Source organism: Marmota monax, unplaced genomic scaffold, assembly GCF_021218885.2.
Source record: "Marmota monax isolate L192 unplaced genomic scaffold, Marmota_monax_Labrador192_F-V1.1 WCK01_AAM20220418_F8-fsc00145, whole genome shotgun sequence".
Lineage (NCBI taxonomy): Eukaryota > Metazoa > Chordata > Mammalia > Rodentia > Sciuridae > Marmota > Marmota monax.
In genome coordinates this window covers 2,273,432-2,293,501 of record NW_026695201.1, presented here as the reverse complement: position 1 = coordinate 2,293,501, position 20,070 = coordinate 2,273,432, and the positions used below count along the sequence as shown (strand labels likewise).

At 39.0% G+C, this 20,070-nt stretch overlaps 2 protein-coding genes and 1 non-coding gene across 3 annotated transcripts; 2 read left to right on the top strand and 1 right to left on the bottom strand.

Annotated features, from left to right (window-relative positions):
- Positions 1–2,228: 2,228 nt before the first annotated feature.
- LOC124082608 (olfactory receptor 10C1-like) lies at positions 2,229–4,393 on the top strand. The gene has a single exon (XM_046429074.2). It carries the CDS (start codon positions 2,310–2,312, stop codon positions 3,252–3,254), a length of 945 nt encoding a protein of 314 aa, XP_046285030.1. The 5' UTR covers positions 2,229–2,309; the 3' UTR covers positions 3,255–4,393.
- A 13,094-nt stretch (positions 4,394–17,487) lies between these two features.
- LOC124082455 (olfactory receptor 6N2) lies at positions 17,488–18,441 on the top strand. The gene has a single exon (XM_046428853.1). The coding sequence runs from the start codon at positions 17,488–17,490 to the stop codon at positions 18,439–18,441; it is 954 nt and encodes a 317-aa protein (XP_046284809.1).
- Positions 18,442–18,512: 71 nt separating this feature from the next.
- Positions 18,513–18,585, bottom strand: Trnaa-ugc (transfer RNA alanine (anticodon UGC)). Its single transcript has one exon. It is a non-coding gene; the product is annotated as a tRNA-Ala (tRNA).
- Positions 18,586–20,070: the final 1,485 nt, after the last annotated feature.

Genomic DNA, 20,070 nt, shown 5'->3' with positions numbered 1-20,070 from the left:
TTACCTTCTTGCCTTAAATGTATTCAGCGACTGCCTTATGCCCATCTGCCTCTAAAATTTTTTAAAAAATTGGATCTGTAAATGATTCAGATACCTAATTCTAATAGATAAATGCCATTATTCTATTATTTATCTGAACTTTCTATTCATTCAAGTATGCATTGAGAGATGGTACCCAGCTGAGATCAAAGCTCACATGTTAATCCAAGATTTTTGATGAGAATATTGAGAATTATGGATATTGAAAATATAGATATAAGTGATTGTGAAACTGTAGCTTATTCTCACGAGGTCTTCCAGGATAAAAATAATGATGGTGGTCGAAAAAGTAATGGTAGCAATCTTGCTGATGGAGACTTTAAACACTGCAATTAGAACAGTGTTTTAACTATTCAATAAGCAATGATCAGAACAATGAATAAACGATGTGAACTCAGTGGAGGTGGGTGCTGATAAGAAGATGAAGATAGAGATGATCAGCACAAAAGTAATGGTGGCACCTAAGGAGTTAATTGTGCAGGGAGATTAGTAGTGTTGGCTGAGAAATCTCCTTGCAAAGAAAAACTTTAAGAAGATGAAATCGTTTCTGGGGTGTCCAAGGTGTTATTCTCCCTACATGCACAGGGATATCAAGTTGGATTTTCCTCTTTAATGAAAAGCTTGATGATGACTGCAAAGCTTCTAGTGGCCCAGAAGAGGCCATGTCCCTGGGATTAAATTCCAGAATCCAAAAATGAGAACTGCGAAGCTGAAACAAGTCATTGGAGAAATAGAGTTCATCTCTGTCATTTCTCTGTGCCCAACTTCCGGCCCCAGAGGGACCAATACTGAGAGGTAGCCTTAGCAACTGCAGGGAGCCCCTGGGAGACCCACATTTCCAGGAACATGAAATATAATGAGGGAAGCATTGGGGTAGAGAGGATGCTAAGGAGCATGCAACAAGTTATATTGTTATTAAAACAGTCAGGTAATGGGCAATGGAGGTGCAGATGATACGAGCATATCTGAAGAAGAGAACTAGCGGGTGGTTTTAACCTTTTCCAAATATGGTCTGTTAAAGTGTGGGAGTAAGACTCCAGGGATATTGACGCAGAGCACACATCTCCATGCTAACCTGATAAGCATTTTTCAACGACTTCAGAGAATCACAGACCTAACGGGTTATAAAGGGCTTTATAAATCCCTATTTAAACTTCTTCATTTTAAAGGAAGTTGAATAAAGAGGGGAGAAATGGTCAGGCCCAATATTCATTCTGAGTCAGTGGCAGAACAAGTTTGGAAAAACAATTCCAAAAAGAATGCTTGCTTTGTTTCAGCCCTTCTTGGCCTACATCATATGGGTCTTACCTCATCAATTCTCTGCTCTTCCTATCCCCTTTAGAATTCCCGATGCATGTGTCCTTTGAGATCCTTCCTTAAAATATAGTCTGTCTGCCCATTGATTCTTCATCCTGTTCTGCAGTTCTGAACTTGAAATGATCCCACAGACTCCTATTTCTTTCTTTCCCATCTCCTCCTCCTTCAGCCTTTTCTTATTTGGTGGGGGGTGGGTGGGTACCGGGGATTGAACTCAGGGGCACTTGACCACTGAGCCACATCCCCAGCCCTATTTTGCATTTCATTTAGGCACAGGGTCTCACTGAATTGCTTAGCGTTGTGCTTTTGCTTTGAACTTCTTCCTGCCTCAGCCTCTCGAGCTGCTGGGATTACAGGCGTGCACCACCACACTCAGCTTCCTTCAGCCTTAATGAGAACATAGTTGAGTTCTAGAGAGACTCCCCACCAAAAAGCCTTAGCAATGACATCTTACGAAGTATGTGTCTCCTTCCCCCAGTTCAGTGTGACCAGTTGTTGGCTATAGCATATAGAATGGGTGGATATCTTAAAGAATCTTGGTAATTTTCATTAAGGACTCTAGGATGAAAAGCAAGAGAATTTTCCTCTCTCTCTCTCTCTCTCTCTCTCTCCCTCTCCATCTCCTTCTCCCTCTCCCTCTCTCTTTTCTTGGTAGAGAATGTGGGAGAAAATCCTGGGGCAGAGACTCTGGTGCCCTAGTTCTTCAAAAGGACAAGTGCTGAACTGTGCATCAAGGGACCCAAACTCCACTCATACTGTTAGCAAGGGATATTGAGTGAGTTTTTCTATTTCTAGCATTCAGTTTCTCTTTTACAAAGTTGGAAATTGTTTTGATAATATGTAAATTATTTTTCTGTACATATATTCTATTTTTGAGGTTCTGAAGAAATTTCTCAAAAGGAAGAATCCTAAAGTCCTACATCTTCTACCCTTTACCCCTCATTCCGAGAATCATGGATCATCTCAACCTGACTTGGACCCAGACTTTCATCCTTGACGGTTTTACTACCACTGCGACACTACGACCTCTTGCTTTCTTGGGGACCCTATGCATTTACCTCCTCACCCTTGCAGGGAACTTGTTCATCATTGTCCTGGTTCTCACTGATTCTGGACTGTCCACACCCATGTACTTCTTCATCAGTGTCCTCTCTTTCCTGGAACTCTGGTATGTCAGCACCACGGTGCCCACACTGCTGCACACCTGGCTCCACGGGCGCTCACCCATCCCGTTGGTCGCCTGCTTCCTCCAGCTGTATGTCTTCCATTCCTTGGGCATGACTGAGTGTTACCTGTTGGGAGTCATGGCGCTGGACCGCTACTTAGCCATCTGCCGCCCACTGCACTACCAGGCACTCATGAGCAGACAGGTACAGCTGTGGCTAGCAGGGGCCACCTGGGTGGCTGGCTTCTCAGCTGCGCTTGTGCCAGCCAGCCTCACTGGCACTCTGCCCTACTGCCTGAAGGAGGTAGCCCATTACTTTTGTGACCTGGCTCCACTAATGCGGTTGGCGTGTGTGGACACCAGCTGGCACACTCGGGTCTATATTACAGTGATTGGCATGATCAACACATGTGATCTTGTTATCATTTTAGGACTCTATGGGGGCATCCTGAGGGCTGTGCTGAAGCTGCCCTCTGCTGCCAGTCGTGCCAAGGCCTTCTCCACCTGCTCCTCCCATATTATTGTGGTAATGCTCTTCTTTGGATCTGCCTTCTTTGTGTATGTTGGGCCACCTGAGATCCGAGCTGAGGGCAGAGATAAACTCATTGCCTTGGTGTACACTTTTCTTACCCCTTTTCTTAACCCTATCATTTATGCTCTTCGTAACAAGGAGGTGAAAGAGGCTGTTAGGAGGGTCATCCAGAGGATGAGGACTGTATTGAAGACACCCTGAGGTCCTTTAAGGTTATGGTTCATCCATTTGGTAATTGTAGGATTTAATTGATTAGCCAAGGAAACCAATTTATTATTCAAATACTCTGTGAAATGTACAATTAAAATGGACTGATTCTTGGATTAGGGCAAATTGAGAAATATAGAGGGAGGAGAAACATAGTCCCTGGATCTACTAATAGGGGAGAAAGACCACATAAGTGAAGAAATAGCAAAACCAATAATTAGAAAGAAACACAAATTTCTAGGTAGACAGAGTTTGGGTTTGTGCTGAGAAAATTTGAAGAACCGACATTGACTCTGTGGTTGTAATTAAGACTGGATACTTAGGATCAAGAAGGTTGTAAGTGAGATTAACTAAAAGAAACATATAAGGACACCTGGGATAAATGTTCAGAAATGGACTGAACATGAAAAGAGTGCCCACAAGAATATGAAGTCGAGTGTTCTCTGGTGATCTCATAGGAAAAGACGTTTTCAGGTGGAGAAGAGAATTTGTCTAACAGGACACTGAAGACAAAGATGCTCAGTATATTGGTGGTCTGAACTGAGCTATAGATATCCATCTTGTACTTTGAATTTGAAATAAGTACGTCAACCAGGAAATATCATCAATGGAGTCCCCTGTGTGCAAAAATTGCTCGAGGAACCAAGAGAATATGTTAAAAAAAAACAAAAAAACAGGAACACTTTCTGTTTTCAAGGAGCTGATCATCACTGTGTTTTAAGGAAGCAATTGTCTCACTCTTTCTCTCTCCAATCTCCCACTTTCTTCCCTACACACACACACACAGACACACACACACCCCAGTAAGCAACAGTCGCAACACGTTGCCTAACACCAGGAAATAAACTTAAATTTTACTCTATGCTTATCTGCAATAACAGGTATTGGCTGGAAGGGAATGAGGGGGAGAAAAGTGAGTCTCACAGTTTTACTCAGACATTTTCCTCAAATTTTGGAATCCTCAAACCCTGAGCATCCAGGTGATACTTGTCTGAAGGGTCTCTTCAGACCAGAGGTAGCTTTGAAAGATCTTCCTAAGATTGTCCCGGGATAACATGACTATAACCCTACTGAAAATACAACACGAAAAAAACCAAACAAACAAATAAAACCCTCATTTCAGGTAAAAACTATACAGTACTTTTTCTTCTTTGCCACCTTTTTTAGTGATGGTGAGTAGGTCTGTGTTTCCTATTTTTGAAAAAGTTCTCAATTTGAGTTTTTTTCTGTCATCTAGCCCAACTATGGACTACGTGGGTCCTATATAATGTGAAACAAATTTCAATATTATAAAATAATAAAAAGCAATCTTGTGGAGAGATAAACAGTAATAGTAGATGGGAAAACTAACTGGGATTCTTTCCTTTCCCACATGAAAGCAGTTTTTTCTTTTGTGGTGAGAAGAGGCTCCGTTCAAGTCTCAGGTTAAACCAACACATTACTTTTGAAGTTTCCCTTTGAGCAAACTCCATAGTTACTGAATGCCACCAGGAAGTCACTGAATCATTAAATTTTTTATTTGGACAGCATTTAAGATGTTGACTCATTTAACCATCTGACTCAAACGGCTCCATAACTGCATAATAGAAAACTAAGGTAAGAGGTAGGAAGTAACAACAGTTCCTCAGCAATTTCAAAACAGACTGGGAATGGAGTAGCAACCAGGTTTTCTACCCGCTTTCTTTTGTTATGGTTTGGATATCACGTGAGCCTCAAAAAGTTCACTTTAGGCAATGTGGCAGTGTTCAGAGGCAAAAGGGTTAGGTTATGAGAGCTGCAATCCCATCCCACTTGATGGACTAATGATGCGAACAGATTACTGGGTGGTAACTGTAGGCAGGTCAGGCCCAGCTGGAGGAAGTAGGCCACGGGGGGCAAGCCCTAGGGGATTTTATTTTGTATTTTTTCTTTTTCTGGGGGGAGGAGGGAGATTATATCTTTGAGTTGTTAATGGACCTTTCCTTTATTTATTTATATGTAGCACTGAGAATTGAACCAGTGCCTTACACATGCTAGGCAAGCACTTCACCACTGAGCCACAACCCCACCCCTATCTCCGCTTCTTGACTGCCCAGAGGTGAGCAGTTTTTTTTTACTAGACTCCTCCACCATGATGGGCTGTTTCTCCTCAGGCCCAGAGCAATGGAACCAGAGGGCCATGAACCAAAGCTCTGAAATGGTGAGCCCCAAAGAAGCGGTTCCTCCTCTAAGTTGTTCTTCTAGTCACATTAACAAGACGAAACAAAGAAACACACACATATCATTATAATATGTGGTCTCAATTGTGTTTTCTTCTTTCTTCCTCCAGAGGCAGAAAGCTTGTGACACTGAGCACCACAGAGCAGCAGTGGGAGGAGTGAATTCCAGGAGTCAGAGACTTCCCTGGGGGGTCTATCATCCCCTGCTTTTGCCTGATTTCATGATGCCTGCTGACATGGGGATCCCTGACTACACAGGCATACACTTATAATTGAAGATTACACGTTCGGTTTCTCATTAAATCTCCCACAGCAGGAAAATGGACAAATGCCTTTGCAAAATCAGTTAGTAGGTAAATACTGAACTCATCCAAAACATTTCAGTCTACTGAGAAAGAGGAAAGAAGGAGAACATTTTTTAAAACCAGAGGATCGAACCATGCTGACCAAGGCTTGACTCTCCCTACCACCCCCCAGACAATTGTTTTGTTAATGTGGGTTTTACAGAACCTATATGAATCCAGAATCAGAATACATCTATCTTTCACTTAATCTTTTACTTAAATGTAGGCTATTAAAGAAAATTTCTTCTGAACATAATTTGTTTGATCCTGTGGAGTAATTATTGAAAAGGTATTTTGCTGTCTACAGTCATGAAAGTCTAAAATTAATGCCAATGTATTATAGATCACGGATTTAGTTCTTTAACTCACTTATTAAACAAGTTGCAAAACTTTCTTCAAATACAAGGATATTGATTAGTTGTGGAATAAATAAGGCCCAACAAATCACCTGAAATCGTCTCAGGTAAAACTTAACTATGAACAAAAATTTTTATTTTAAGGAGACTGTGCAATTCAGATTTGCTAAATTAGAAACTTTCAAGTGGCTGATATATTTACTATTATTATTATTATTATTAGGGGGATGAACGCTGGGGTGCTTTACCACTGAGTTACATCTCCAGTCCATTTTATTTTTTTGTTTTGTGAAAGGGTCTCACTAAATTGTTGAGTCTGGCTTCAATCTTGTGATCCTTCTTCCTCAACCTTCCAAGTAGCTGGGATTACAGGTGTGTGCCACCAAGCTCAGCTAGCAATCTGTGCTTTGATATGCTCCGAGACGATTTAGATGTAGTCATGAACCGGCTGGGGATGTGCCTAATCAGACTGGTGAGACTGGAAGAAGAAATTGCACATGCAAAGCCCAGTTATTGGTTTTGCTCTGCCTAGGAGCCATCCAACCCTGGCTGCGTGCATTACTCCATCTTGCCACAGCAAGAACAGAACGTCTTTGGTTTTCAGTACTGCATAGTAATTGGGTGGAAGAAACAAAAGGAAAAATAATATGCCTATTCTCATAGTAATGTTTGAAATACCTCCACTGAGTAGTTAAAATATCAGGCAGATAAATCATAAGTAAAAAGATAAAATATTTGAGGGCAATAATTAACCAGACCCACCTAACAGAAGTATACAGAATACAGATCTACATCAAGCACAAGTGAAATTAAATGGTAGGCCATAAAACGAGTCTCAACCCAGTCAAGCGAATTAATAATATTAATTTTATGTAGATCCTTGCTTCAAATAATGGCATAATTAAATTGAGACTAAAAACTAAATAATAAACTTAACATGTCTATTCTCTTGATATTTAAAAAAAAATCTTCTCTGTTCCTGGAAATAAGAAAGTCCTGACAATACTAATAAAAATAAAAGGGAGAGATGAGTAAAAAAAAATTAAACAGATTAAGAATTAAAATTGGTTAAAGCTGCAGCAAAATTTGAAATTATTAACAATGTATGAAAATTAATTAAATATTTTAATTGGCTAAATTAACTTCAAGAAAAATTGAACACTAGCAATATTAACTTCAGGAGAAATACAAAAATCTTATAATACTGAATTGGAAGTTAAAAATATAACTAGAAAGAATCAAATCCAGATCATGTAACAAATGAGTGCTACAAATATTAAAGAAAGACAATCTGTAGTTTTACACAAATTCTTCAGGGAGCAGAAACACAACTCAATATGTGTTTTTTAGAAATCTTGCCTACCACTAATTTCAAAGTGAACAAAACCACTAATATCAAAAAAGAATTAATTCACTAACAAATACAAAAATTTCTTGCTGCAAGTATTATACTCCTAATCAATTAAAATAATTTGAATTAAATGATTATGATTGAGTTTGATTTATCTCAGGAATATAAGGTTGACTCAATATAAAACTCAATAATTTATCACACTAACAATAGGGAAAAAGTTATCTCATTTGATGCAGGAACAAGAAAATATTCAATATTCATTCATAATTGAAACATAAGAAACCACAACAAAACTTATCGTCCATGTCCAGTGTGGGCAAGGGAATGGGTTTCCTTCAGCAGGAGGGGCTGGCTAAGAAATTAAAACTAAGAAAAGTAGAATTGAAATGATCACAGAACACAGAGAGGTAGTTTCAAAGAGGGGGCAGAGACCAGCAAAGCTGACCAACAGGTCCAGCTTCTAACAAGGAAAGGAGTCCGATGGCTTTTTTTAAATATCGGAAAACATCAAAGGCTTTTGATAGAAAGTTCTTCACCAAATCAGGATAGAGATGGGGGCAGGTAGGCTGCTCAGTTACGCCCATCTCCAGTTCTGGCAGAGTGGAGGGGCAGTCCACTTGCACTGGGCCATCTATCTCAGTGGGAGTGACATGAGAAGTTCCTAGTGCCAGATCTACCCTCTCACTGGCTATGATGCTGAAAAATGTCCTCACGCGTTTCACCGATAGCTTCCCACAAAACTACAAATAGAAACTTCTTTATTCTGATAAAGAGCATCTTTTAAATCATGTAACAGACCTAAGAGAAAAGTGTGAAAAAATTTTCCTTGAAGATCAAAAACAGAACAAGATTAATGGCTAATATAACTTCTATTTAATATTGTGCAGGATATACTAACTAGTGTAGCAAATAAAAAAGAAAAAGAAAGAAAAAATTAATTATGGATGTTGTTCTTATTTTTATTGAAACATACATAATCACAAATAAACTAGAATTCAGAATGGTGGGCAACAGTGATACAATGCAATAGTAAAAAATGAAGCTAATCGTATTATTGAAAAACAGTAACAATCAGAAAATGCAAATAAAGAGACAGAATTTTTAATAGAGACCACATATGTGTGTGTGTGTGTGTGTATCCTAAGAGAAGTTCAAGACTTTTTTTGGAAAATAATACATTTATATTTAAAGTTATTTCCACTTTCATAAATAGTGTGATAGAGCACATTCATGGATGGGGAAATTTATATCAGAAAAAAGTTATTTTCTCTAACCTATTGATGAAATAAAATCTGATATGAAATCCTGAAAATGTATTTGTGGAAATTTGATAAACTTTTTCCAAAGTCAAGCCTCTTCATGACATTTAAGAAGATAGAAAAGGAGAAAAGGTGGTATATGGTAGTGATAGGTATTTCCACCAACCCTCAAGTGATTGAGACTTATAAGATTATGTTAGTCTCAGTGGCATACGAGGGTGATAATATAAGAAGACATTATAAATTAAGCTTTGGTTTACATGGTACAATGCTATCTTGAATCTGAAGTTTTCCTCTAATAGCTTTTCAGAAAGAGAACTAAAATGGGCCATGTGGAAGGGTATTGAATCTAAACAAGAAGCTTAAAAGTATTCAGAATTTGAATATTTCAGCAGAAGATCATAAGGTGCCTCTTACAGTTAATAAAAAGCTCCACATTGGGTTCAGCTTAAAAATTGTCAGAGCGTTTTAAATTTTTTTCAAGGTTGCTATAAAGTCGAGTTGAAGTAAGACAATAAAATGTAACCATGGCTTTCAAAATTAAAATCTCTTCTGAATGTTTATGACTTTTCTCTTGTAAAGCAAAAGCTAAATTGTTTTTCTCTGATGGGGAAGCATCAAATTCAGATACATATGAAATGATTAATCATAAATATGTTATGAACCACTCTAAATCCTTCATACTGGAATGCTTTATGACATCTTAGAATCTACTAAATAGTGTTTTACAGCTCACGACAAACGTGACGGTTTATATTTTATATGCATAAAAAATTTAACGGTGATATTCTTTACTTCTTTCTAGAATGCAGAGAAACAAAACATGAGTTTTGTGGTTAGGACAAATTAGCAAGCTGAGGGAGGTAATGCCAATCTCATTTAATAACTTTACTTCAATTTGGTTAGTGTACACAATTGTCTAGTTTACAGAATTTTATATAATTTTATTTTATGCCTCTCCTATCAACAATGATCAAGAGATTTATGAAAGTTTATGAATAAACTGATATTCAAATAATGTGCTTTTTAAAAGATTTTCTTTCATTTGTAGCTTATTTGCTTCCTCATAGATGGATATTCTTATTTTTGATTTTCCTTCTTCAAAGGTCATCTCTTCTGTTATCAGTGCATCTCCAGGTTTGCTGGAGTTAATTCTACCATAGCCCACTCACCTAAAGGACACTGCCTATGTGTTCTAAGCGCCGGGATGAATAGATATCGAGCTGCAAATGTGTACATTGTAAAAACACACTGAAGCCCAAAGAGAAAACTTGCATGAGAATGTGCATTTTCTCTTTATGCATTTGGAACTTTTTGATGAATACTTTCTGGAGGAGGGTGAGATATATTTTCAGGGATTGTATCAAATGGGAGCATTTTCAAAATTCTAAAATTAGAGAAATGTTATTCAAAATAAAATGTGGGTTTTTTTTGTGTGGGGGGTGTGTATGCATGTAATGGGTTACCATATTATGACCCTGGATCTAACTCTGGCCTGTGGATTGAATAAAATCTGCTGTCTGTTTTTGTAAATAAAGTTCTATGAGAGGACAGTGACATCCATTCCTTTACATATTGTCGGTGACTACGTGTGTGCTACAACAGCAGAGTTAAATAGTGACAGAGACTGTAGGACTTGCAAGATCTAAAATATTGATTTTCTACCGCTTTAAGGAAACATTTGCCCAAAATTGCTCTAAAGTACGTACCTGACATTCTGTAAATATAGGCTGGTAAACTTTACATTGATTGAATTTTTATCTTAGCCATGTATACTTTTAATCTAATTGTACTAAGACAACCTGTTTTTACTTTAAAGTTTGCTTTCCAGCCTTAGAGATTTTTAAATCTTAGAACAAATGATAGTCTCAGGATAAATTAATAAGTGGTCACATACCAACGACATGTTGATTTCCGATTTGACATCTCTGCACTGCTGATTCTGAATTCTGAGATGGCTTCCTTAGATATTTTACATCATGCCTTTCTTAGCTCTGCTTAATTAATACCAGCGCTCCTTACCTTTCCTCTCTTTCTGCCTTCATGATCCCAGTCCTGTGGACACGTTGTGGATATGCTGGAGGGGGAGAAGGAAAATGTTGGTTGGATGAGAGTATGGTTATGAGAGTTTACCAGCTGGATGAATAACTTGCCCTAATGCATGTTAATTTCATGACTTCAAAGAGAAGGACCCACAGGTCTGCCACAGTGAGCTCTGCTGAATCAACAGTGATAACTAATAGCAGACAAGAAGCTAAATAGCACACTTGTCAAATTGTAGTTAACTTAAAGTGAATAGAAGGCACAAAAAGGGCACCAGGAGAATCAAAATCTAATAACTTCAAGCACTGGGAAAATACACCAAATTCCACAAGACGAATTCTAATAGAGGCAGAAATTGGTCTTGTGTTTGGTATCAAAACAAAAAGAGCAAGTACAATGACCATAACAAAACCCTTTAAATGAGTACCAATAGGAGAAGCTATGTTGACTACAGCCATTTGTTAGAGTCTGTAAACAAGTCAAAATAACACCTGGCATTGTGCCAGGGGAATGTTAGAGTTTGTAAACAAGTCTGGATGGTGCCTGGCAAAATGCCAGAGGGAGTGGTTTGAGAAGTAACAAAAGTGAGCCATTAAGTGTGGAGATTCCTGATTGGTTGACTGATGTATCTAGTTTATGCTAATTAGATAAGCTGTGTGGAATGTATAAATACTGCTCCTGTCCAATAATAAACGGCTCCTACTCCTGCTGTATCAACGTTCACAAGTTGTTCGTCACCCCCCGGTTATTTTGCTGCAGCCGGACTGTGGAAGCCATTTATTAAGTGTATTTTATGCCTTCTCTCTGCCAGACATTGTGTACAGATATGGTGCTGAACAAATATAGAATAAAAATGGTTTCTGCACTTACGATTCAGAAATAATAACATTGAATGAACTGTTAGAAATGGGATGAATTCAGAAATAGAGAGTGCTCTGGATACTAAGCCAAGAGAGCATTTCGCCTAATCTGGGTGTAAATGTTGTGTATGAGTGTGTGTGGAGAGTGGACTAGGGAAAGTCCCACAAGCCTTTCCTTGATTCGTCCAACAAGTAGTTGTTGGATGTGCCAGGAACAATACCAGGTACTGAATGATGGTGTTGAGGAAAAATTGGTCCCTGACCTCACGAACTTTTTGGTTTTTTGGTGAGAGAAACATATAACTATGTAATTAAAATTATGGTTGGGGCTATAAAAAGAATAACTGAGATGCAAAAAATAGAATAAGGATTGGGGACCAAAATATTTACACAGTGGTTAGGTCAGACTTCCTTGAAGAGGTGATGCTAGAAGTGAATAACAGAAGGACAAGGAGAATTTACCTTGGTATAATGTATCTGTTGTGGTTTGAATGTGAGGTGTCCTAAAAAATGTCACATGTGAGACAATGCAAGAAAGTTTGGAGGAAAAATCTAATCAGTGAATTAATCCCTGATGAGATAAATTGAGTGGTAATTGGAGGCAGGTGGGGTATGGCTGGAGGAACTGGTTCATTGGGGGGCGTGACTATGGGGGTATATATTTTGTACCTGGAAAGTGAAGTCTCTCTTCCTGCTTTTGGAGCACCAGGTAAGCTGCTCTCCTCTGCCACACTCTTCCACCATGATGTTCAGCCTCACCTCGAGCCCCAGGAATGGAGCTGGTCTTCTATGGACTGAGAACTCGGAAACGTGAGCCCCTAAAACTTTTCCTCTTCTACAGTTGTTCTGGTTGGGTCTTTCAGTGGTAGCACCAAAAAAAAAAGCTGAGTAAAACAGGATCCTAGAACAGGAACTGGATTTTGTTCAAGGATGATTCCAAGTGGAGGGAAGGGTGATTTAAAAACTTAGGCGACTTAGCCGATTTCTATTTTTATGTGAAATGTTTGTAGCCTTTCTGCTCATTTCAGAGAGTGAGACAGTGACAAACCAAAGCCAATTTGAGGAAGAGTGACCCTCATAAGTCAAGGGGACTCTAATATACATGTAGGTTGGTTAAAGGCTGTTCTGTAGAAGAAGAGTCTAAGACCAGGCATGAAAACTGTGTTCTTGTGTTTGCAGATCTGCCTTAGTTTATATGATGACCAACAATGTATAAGGGTTGTTTTTCTTCACATCCTGCAAGCTCTACCATTGAGCTACAGCTCCAAACTTTTTTTTTTTTTTTTGGTATGAGGATTGAACCCAGAGTCACTTAACCACTGAACTACATCTCCAGATCTTTTTAAATATCATGCTTAGGGCCTCGCTGAGTTGCTGAGGCTGGCTTTGAACTTGTGATCCTCCTGACTCAGCCTCCTGAGCCACTGGGGTTATAGGCATGCACCACTGTGCCCAGCCTGCAGCCCTTTTTAATATATATTTTTTTTATGAGATAGGGTGTCCTAAGTTGTCCAGGCTGGCTTCAAACTTGTGATTCTTCTGTCTCAGCCTCCTCAGTTGCTGGAATGACAGGTGTGAACTACCACATACAGCTCATTGTAGTTTTTAATTTGCATTTTCCAAATGGCTAAAGATGTTGAACATTTTTTATATAATTAGCAGCCATTAGTACTTGTTCTGAGAAGTGTGTGTTTAGTTTATTTAGGGTTTTATTTTTATGTGTTTTTTTTTGAGTTCTTCATATATTCTGGATATTAATCCTCTGTTAGAAATCAATTAGAGGAAGCGACAAGTAGATAGATTTAATTCATGAAAACTAAATTTTAAACAATCCAAAACTACACATTTATTTTAGTTATTTTGTAATATAGTGAACTTAAGGAGGGCAGTTTCAGTTAATGTTGGAAACACTAAAAACTAAAATAGTATAATGGTCATGGGGAGAAACTTAAAGTTTATAGATCATCAGTTATGGACTAGATTTTATATTTCAGCATTTATGGATTTTATCTGAGAAAGAGAAAGGCAGAGGCATCCTCAATGGAATACCAGGATCAGACAGGGTCACTCTGTGACTACGTGATATTGTGAGGGCGGGGGAAGACCATTTACTCTGTTTAAATACAAACAAAAACAAGATCACTATACAAACCAGCATATTTTTTCCTCTCTTAGCTAATATGAGTAGCTTCCCTGTCTTGGTCAATGCTAGCTTCAGTCTGCCTTCTAGATGTTTCAGGCCCCAGTAACTGACGGAACCCAATCCAAAGCAAACTCTGCTTCCTTGAATCCTTCCCAAGTGACCTGAAACACGTCCACATCCTCTAACAATCCTTTCCCAATACCCTCTTACTGAAATGCTTCACAATTCTGGTGGTGTGTGATCCTCTTCATTGAAAAAGTCAATGAACCTAATTTTGTCAAACTACAGGTGTGTTCCTTCTTTTTGACTTTAAGGCATTATCATGCTGTTTGATTCTCAAAGTAACTCAAATGTGCTCTCTTCCAAGGTGGAGAAAATAAGGCCCTGAGATGCTAAGTCACTTACACTAAGCTATTTGGAGGAGCATGTCAAATACCTGCACTTAATAAGTGAAGCAAGAAAGGTAGAATAACACATTTTACAGTTGATATAATTTTTATCACACTTAACTTTTACACACACACTTAAACATGACAAAATACACATTTGAAGAAACAAGTGACTTCCTCAAGGCACATAGGTAATCTGTAGTGGTCAAGAGCACAGGCCAGGAGGAAAGTGCCACTTTGTGCCCCTGTGGACATGGTTATGTTTCTTTGACCACCATCGATGCTTCTGGAGGTGATGGTACTTAGAAGTGGTGACCACAGTCCTGGGTCAGAATGCTCTGGTTTAAGATGCTGACAGAGGCACCATTTGTGTGACTGAGGGCAAATTGTTAAATGCTCTGTGCTTCCATTCCTCAGGTGTAAAATGGGACTGACAATCTTCCCAACCCAATAATTACTCAATTATTCATAGAGTAATACTGAATATTGTATCAGTTAATACGTGCATTGTGCTTAGGATACCATGTGTGGCCTACCAAAAGCTCAGTAAATGGATGTTGTATTGGAACCAAAAATCAAAATAGAGGCTCCTCAGCCCATATTTATTTATTTCAGAAGAAATAGCTCTTATTAAAGAGGCTTTTTGTTTTTAAAGGGAACATTAGGCTTCTGTCCTAAGAAGTCACTAGAGATGTGGAGGTGAGGTTTGCAGGAAGGGTAATGGGATAGCATAACATGTACTCCCTGATCCCAGCTCCCCAGGTGGGAGGAAAACTTGGCCTGCCTCCAAGGGCCCTCCCAGGAGCCTATCCCTGAGCCCAATTGTCACCTGCCTCTGGGACTGGGGTCTCTCCCTTCCTTGTGTCCCTAATGGCCTAAGACTGTCAGTGTTGGCTCTAGCAACCCTACCTGCAGGATAAGAATCACTGAGGAAGAGAAAAGGCTACTGGATCCAGTCTTGATCTCCCACATATATACCAAGCCAGACAAGACCAAGCAGATGATGGTCAGCAGTAGGTGAGCTGGGGCCCATGCTAGCTGTTTATCAGGAATCCAAGAGGTGGGATGGGCAAGGGATTTGAAAACAGATATTATTCTTAAATCAGAGAATTGGTTTAGTGGGAAGCTGACAAATAACTGGGTCTTGGAGTACCCAGATTTTAGATCTTAGAGCATCAGATCCAGAAGAGACTTTAAAGTTCATCTTCCTTTCCATTTGATACTTAATTTCAATCTACAATCAAGGGATTGACTAATACCTAGTTTGAAAATGTTAAGAGACAGAAAGTTACCCTGAGTGCTGCTACAGAATGGTTAGGTTCTAGCACAGATAGTAGAGAGTATAAGTTTCTGGGAAAAAAAAAAATCGTGCATGACATAGGAGCTGTGGCTAAGACCTAAAGAAATCAGCAATGAAAAGGAAGGGAAGGGAAGGGATATGTCAGGAGCAGAGCATTTGGAAATACTTCCATTTGAGAAGGCCTTACCCAGGTTCTGCATTTGAGGGCTTAAAGACACTTGGTGGTACAAGAATTTATGGTTGAGAGGTCTTCAGAGTGCTCCTGAAATTATTCCATACTTGTTAGACCTTCCTTGTCTTACACATACAATCAGCTTCAGACAAGCTCAATTTTAGCAAGAGGAAGCATCATCAATAACAGTTCCTTGTGCACAAAAGATGATCAAGAATATTGCTTTAATTCCTGTGGGTTGGTGGAAGTCAATAATGAGTCCTTAAACAGGACTAGGGGAAGTGAGAATAGACCAGATTTGAGATGCTAAATTCATTTGGATGTATTGAGCTTGAGATGTGGGAAGACAAGAAGGATATATGTTCAAGTGCAGTTGGAAAATGTAACTTAAATTGGCATCAGAAAAATAATTCAAGTGTATTTAAGAAAACTGAATTGAGTTTACAGTTCTATGCTTATTATTGTAGTTATAAGCAGGAGAATATGCAGTAATTAACGAAGTGCTATATTTACTCTCAATTACTTTACCAATTTACAAAGACAGATTTGATATAAAGATAACAACAGTGTAAACAGTAGACAGTGTAAAGGTTATGAGGCTACAGAAGGTGGAATAAGTAACTTTTTTTTTTTCTTAAGAGAGTCAGGAAAGAATCATTAACATCTGATATCTGATCTGATTTTTGAAGGATGAGATGTGGTTTCCAGATGGGCAAAAAGGAAGAAAGATAAACCAGAAACAAATGGTCAGGAGTGATAATAGTACCAGAAGTGTAAAGAAGAACAAATTGTTATTTTAACACATCTGTTTGCCATAATTGGAAAAAAAAATGAATGTACAGTCTCTGTGGAGCAGAAGTAGTTTAGCAGAAATTCCTGCAAATGCTCATTGCTCTGAGTGAATTTAACATTTAAAAATATCAAACCTATAATTTTATCTTTTTTTTCTTCTGTGGTAGTGGGGATTAAACTCAGGAGTGCTTTACTACTCAGCTACATTCCCAACTCTTTTTATTCTCATTTTCAGGCAGGATCTTACTAAGTTGCTCAGACTGGCCTCAAACTTATAATCCTCCACCTCAGCTTGGGTGACTGGAGTTACACTTGTGTACCACGGTGCCTGGCTCTCAGGGCTTACTTGTCTTGAGAACTCTTTTCAGTTACCCTGGTCTGAGAAATGTGCCCCTGGGTATTCTGCAGTGTTCTGTACTTCACAGGTTATATTGAGAATACTGACAGATGTGACTGCATAGGTTGTAAGATTTCTGGTGGTAGAGATTATACCTTCTTGAATTTTGAATTCCTTATGCTTGACACATATTTGTTCAATTGATTGTTATAAAAGTGTACTGAACAATGAGAAAAACTTGCTATGATATTAATCTCGTAGACAAAACCAACCTTTTAGCCTTGACTAGAGAAAAACTGTGACCCGAGGAGAAGGGATGTTTGGGAAACTCACATTTATAAAGAGACATTAAATAGCAGGGAGTTAAAGTGCATAAATTCAAATTATGTTTCTGAGAAATAGTATCTATGTCAAATGTAAAAGTGTCATCATCCTGCTGTCCTCTATATTCCTGAGTATTCCATCTGTAAAATAAGCGTAACAATGGTATTTATCTCATGAATGTATTTAGAATAAGTGCTATTATTGTTTTTAGGGTGGTATTAATAATAATAGCAATTAAAGCGCTAACTTTAGATTTTAAGAGACAGAGACAGAAAGAGAGAAATTGAATTTTGACTTAGATTTGGCTGTCCCCTTAATCCAATGTTTTCTCATTTCCTTGTTCACCTCAGTCTCTCATGGAGCAACGTAATCACTCCAGCCTGAATGAATTTGTACTCCTGGGCTTCCCCAGTGTGGGACATGTCAGGGGCTGGCTTTTTGGGCTGCTATTGTTGGCTTACCTGTTCACCATTTGTGGCAATGCACTCATCTTCTTAGTCATACGACTGGACAGAGCGCTCCACAAGCCCATGTATCACTTTGTCAGTGTTCTCTCCTTCTTGGAGTTGTGGTACACAGCCACCACCATCCCCAAGATGTTATCTAATCTTCTCAGTGAGAAGAAGACCATTTCTTTTGCAGGATGCCTCCTTCAGACCTACTTCTTCCACTCCCTAGGGGCCTCTGAATGTTACCTTCTCACCGCCATGGCCTATGACCGCTACCTGGCCATCTGCAGGCCCCTCCACTACCCTGCCATCATGACCACAGCACTCTGTGCCAAGATGGCTGCTGGCTGTTGGACTTGTGGCTTCCTGTGTCCCATTTCTGAGGTCATCCTGGTCTCGAAGCTTCCCTTCTGTGACTACAATGAAATCCAGCACATCTTCTGTGATTTTCCACCTCTTCTGAGCCTGGCTTGCAAGGACACATCCACTAACGTTCTGGTGGACTTTGCTGTCAATGCGTTTATTATCCTTATCACCTTTCTCTTTATCATGATTTCTTACGGGAGAATTATTGGAGCAGTGCTGAAGATAAAAACAGCAGCGGGCAGGAAGAAGGCCTTCTCTACATGTGCCTCCCATCTCATTGTGGTCCTCATCTTCTTTGGGAGCATCATCTTCATGTATGTGCGGCTAAAGAAGAGCTATTCACTGACTCTTGACCGAACACTTGCTGTAGTCTACTCTGTCTTGACACCACTAGCCAACCCAATTATCTACAGTCTTCGTAACAAGGAACTCATTAAGGCCATCAAGAGAACCATCTTCAGGAAGGAGGGGAAAGCTAGTCCTACTCACCATTGACTGTCTACCAAGGTCCTTCCCTTACCTCAAGGTTCACCTCATGTACCTTCTTTTTTGTTGTTGTTGTATTTTGGTGGTACTGGGGATTGAACCCAGGGCCTTGTGCATGCAAGGCAAGTACTCTACCAACTGAGCTATATCCCCAGCCCCTACCTCATGTGCCTTCTGCCTGACCTTGAATAATCTTCCCATTGTTACACATACTCTGAATCCATCTCCTCTCACCTTCTTATAGACTTTTTTTCTATTTTCTACCTCTTTACCTTTCTAGTCTTCACTTGATCAATACTTCCAGCATTTAAGAACACCTTAGTATTTCCATTTTTTCCCCTAAAGAGTATACAATTTTTTTGCCACATATCTTCATCCAGCTAGAGGTTAATATCTCTGCTCCCTTCTCTACTCAAACATCTCAGTGGATCTCCTCCTCTTGTTCTCTTTCTATTCACGTTTTGACCAATTTCAATCTGGTTTTGTCTGAGACATTTCAACAAACATTTTGCCAAAGTTGTTGATGATCTCTGTATGATGCCAAATCCATTAGACCTTTCTTGTCCTTCCCTTACTTGAAATCTTAGGGCACACGACTAGTCCTCACTTCTTAATGATTTTTGCATCCTGATTTTCCATGACACTATTTTTCTCATTTTGTCCACCTAATAAGTCCTTCTCAGTATTCTTTACTTTGTAGAACTCTCTCTCGATTCAGACCTATGACTTCAAATACCATCACTATCAATGCCAAGGGCTCATAAGTTTGTTTTTTTTTTTATCTCAAGGCCATCACTCTCTTTTGAGCTATAGACTAAACTATATCAAAGAGAAAACCTAACAACCCTATTTGGAGTCTCCCAGGAGTTTAAGAAACATCAAATATGAAATCTTCAAAATTTCCAACCCTGAAAATTTGGTGTTCTTATTTCCCTCTGTTTTTGCCAAGAAATTATTGTTATTCTATTATGCTTCCTCTTCTTCAGTTTCTACTTCCAATTCATTACTAATATATGTCAGTTTTCCTCAAAGTATAGTCTTAAATCTGTTTAGTTTTTATTCTCTTACGTATTGCTACTCTAGTGTGAATCACCAACCTTTCTTGACTGAATTAATACAATAATATTCTACCCATTACCTGCTCTTCCTATTCTTACTCCGTTGTATTTTTTTTTTCCACACACAATTCAAAGTCATATATTTTAAACCTAAATTGGATAAGTCATTCCTAAAACCAGAAAAGATACCTAGTTGCACTTAAGATAAAATCATAAGCCTCCACATATTTTATAAGGCTAAACAACATTTTTTCCTGCCTTCCTCTCCAACATTGACTCCCACATCTTTCTTAGCTCATTTTCTCCGGCCACGTTATCATTTTTGGTTCTTCAATATACATTAGGATTGTTTTAACTTTTTATTTCTGTAGACAAAATGCCTAAGAGAATAACTTAAAGGATGAAAAGTTTATTTTGGACTCCAGTTCAGAGGGTCAATCCACGGTGGGCCAGCTCCATTGCTCTGGGCCTGCAGAGAGGCAGAATCAGGACAGAAGGGTGTGGGAGAGAAAAGCTTCTCAGGTCACGGCAGCCAGGAAGCAGAAAGAGAGAGGGACCAGGAACAGATACAGGCCCAGGT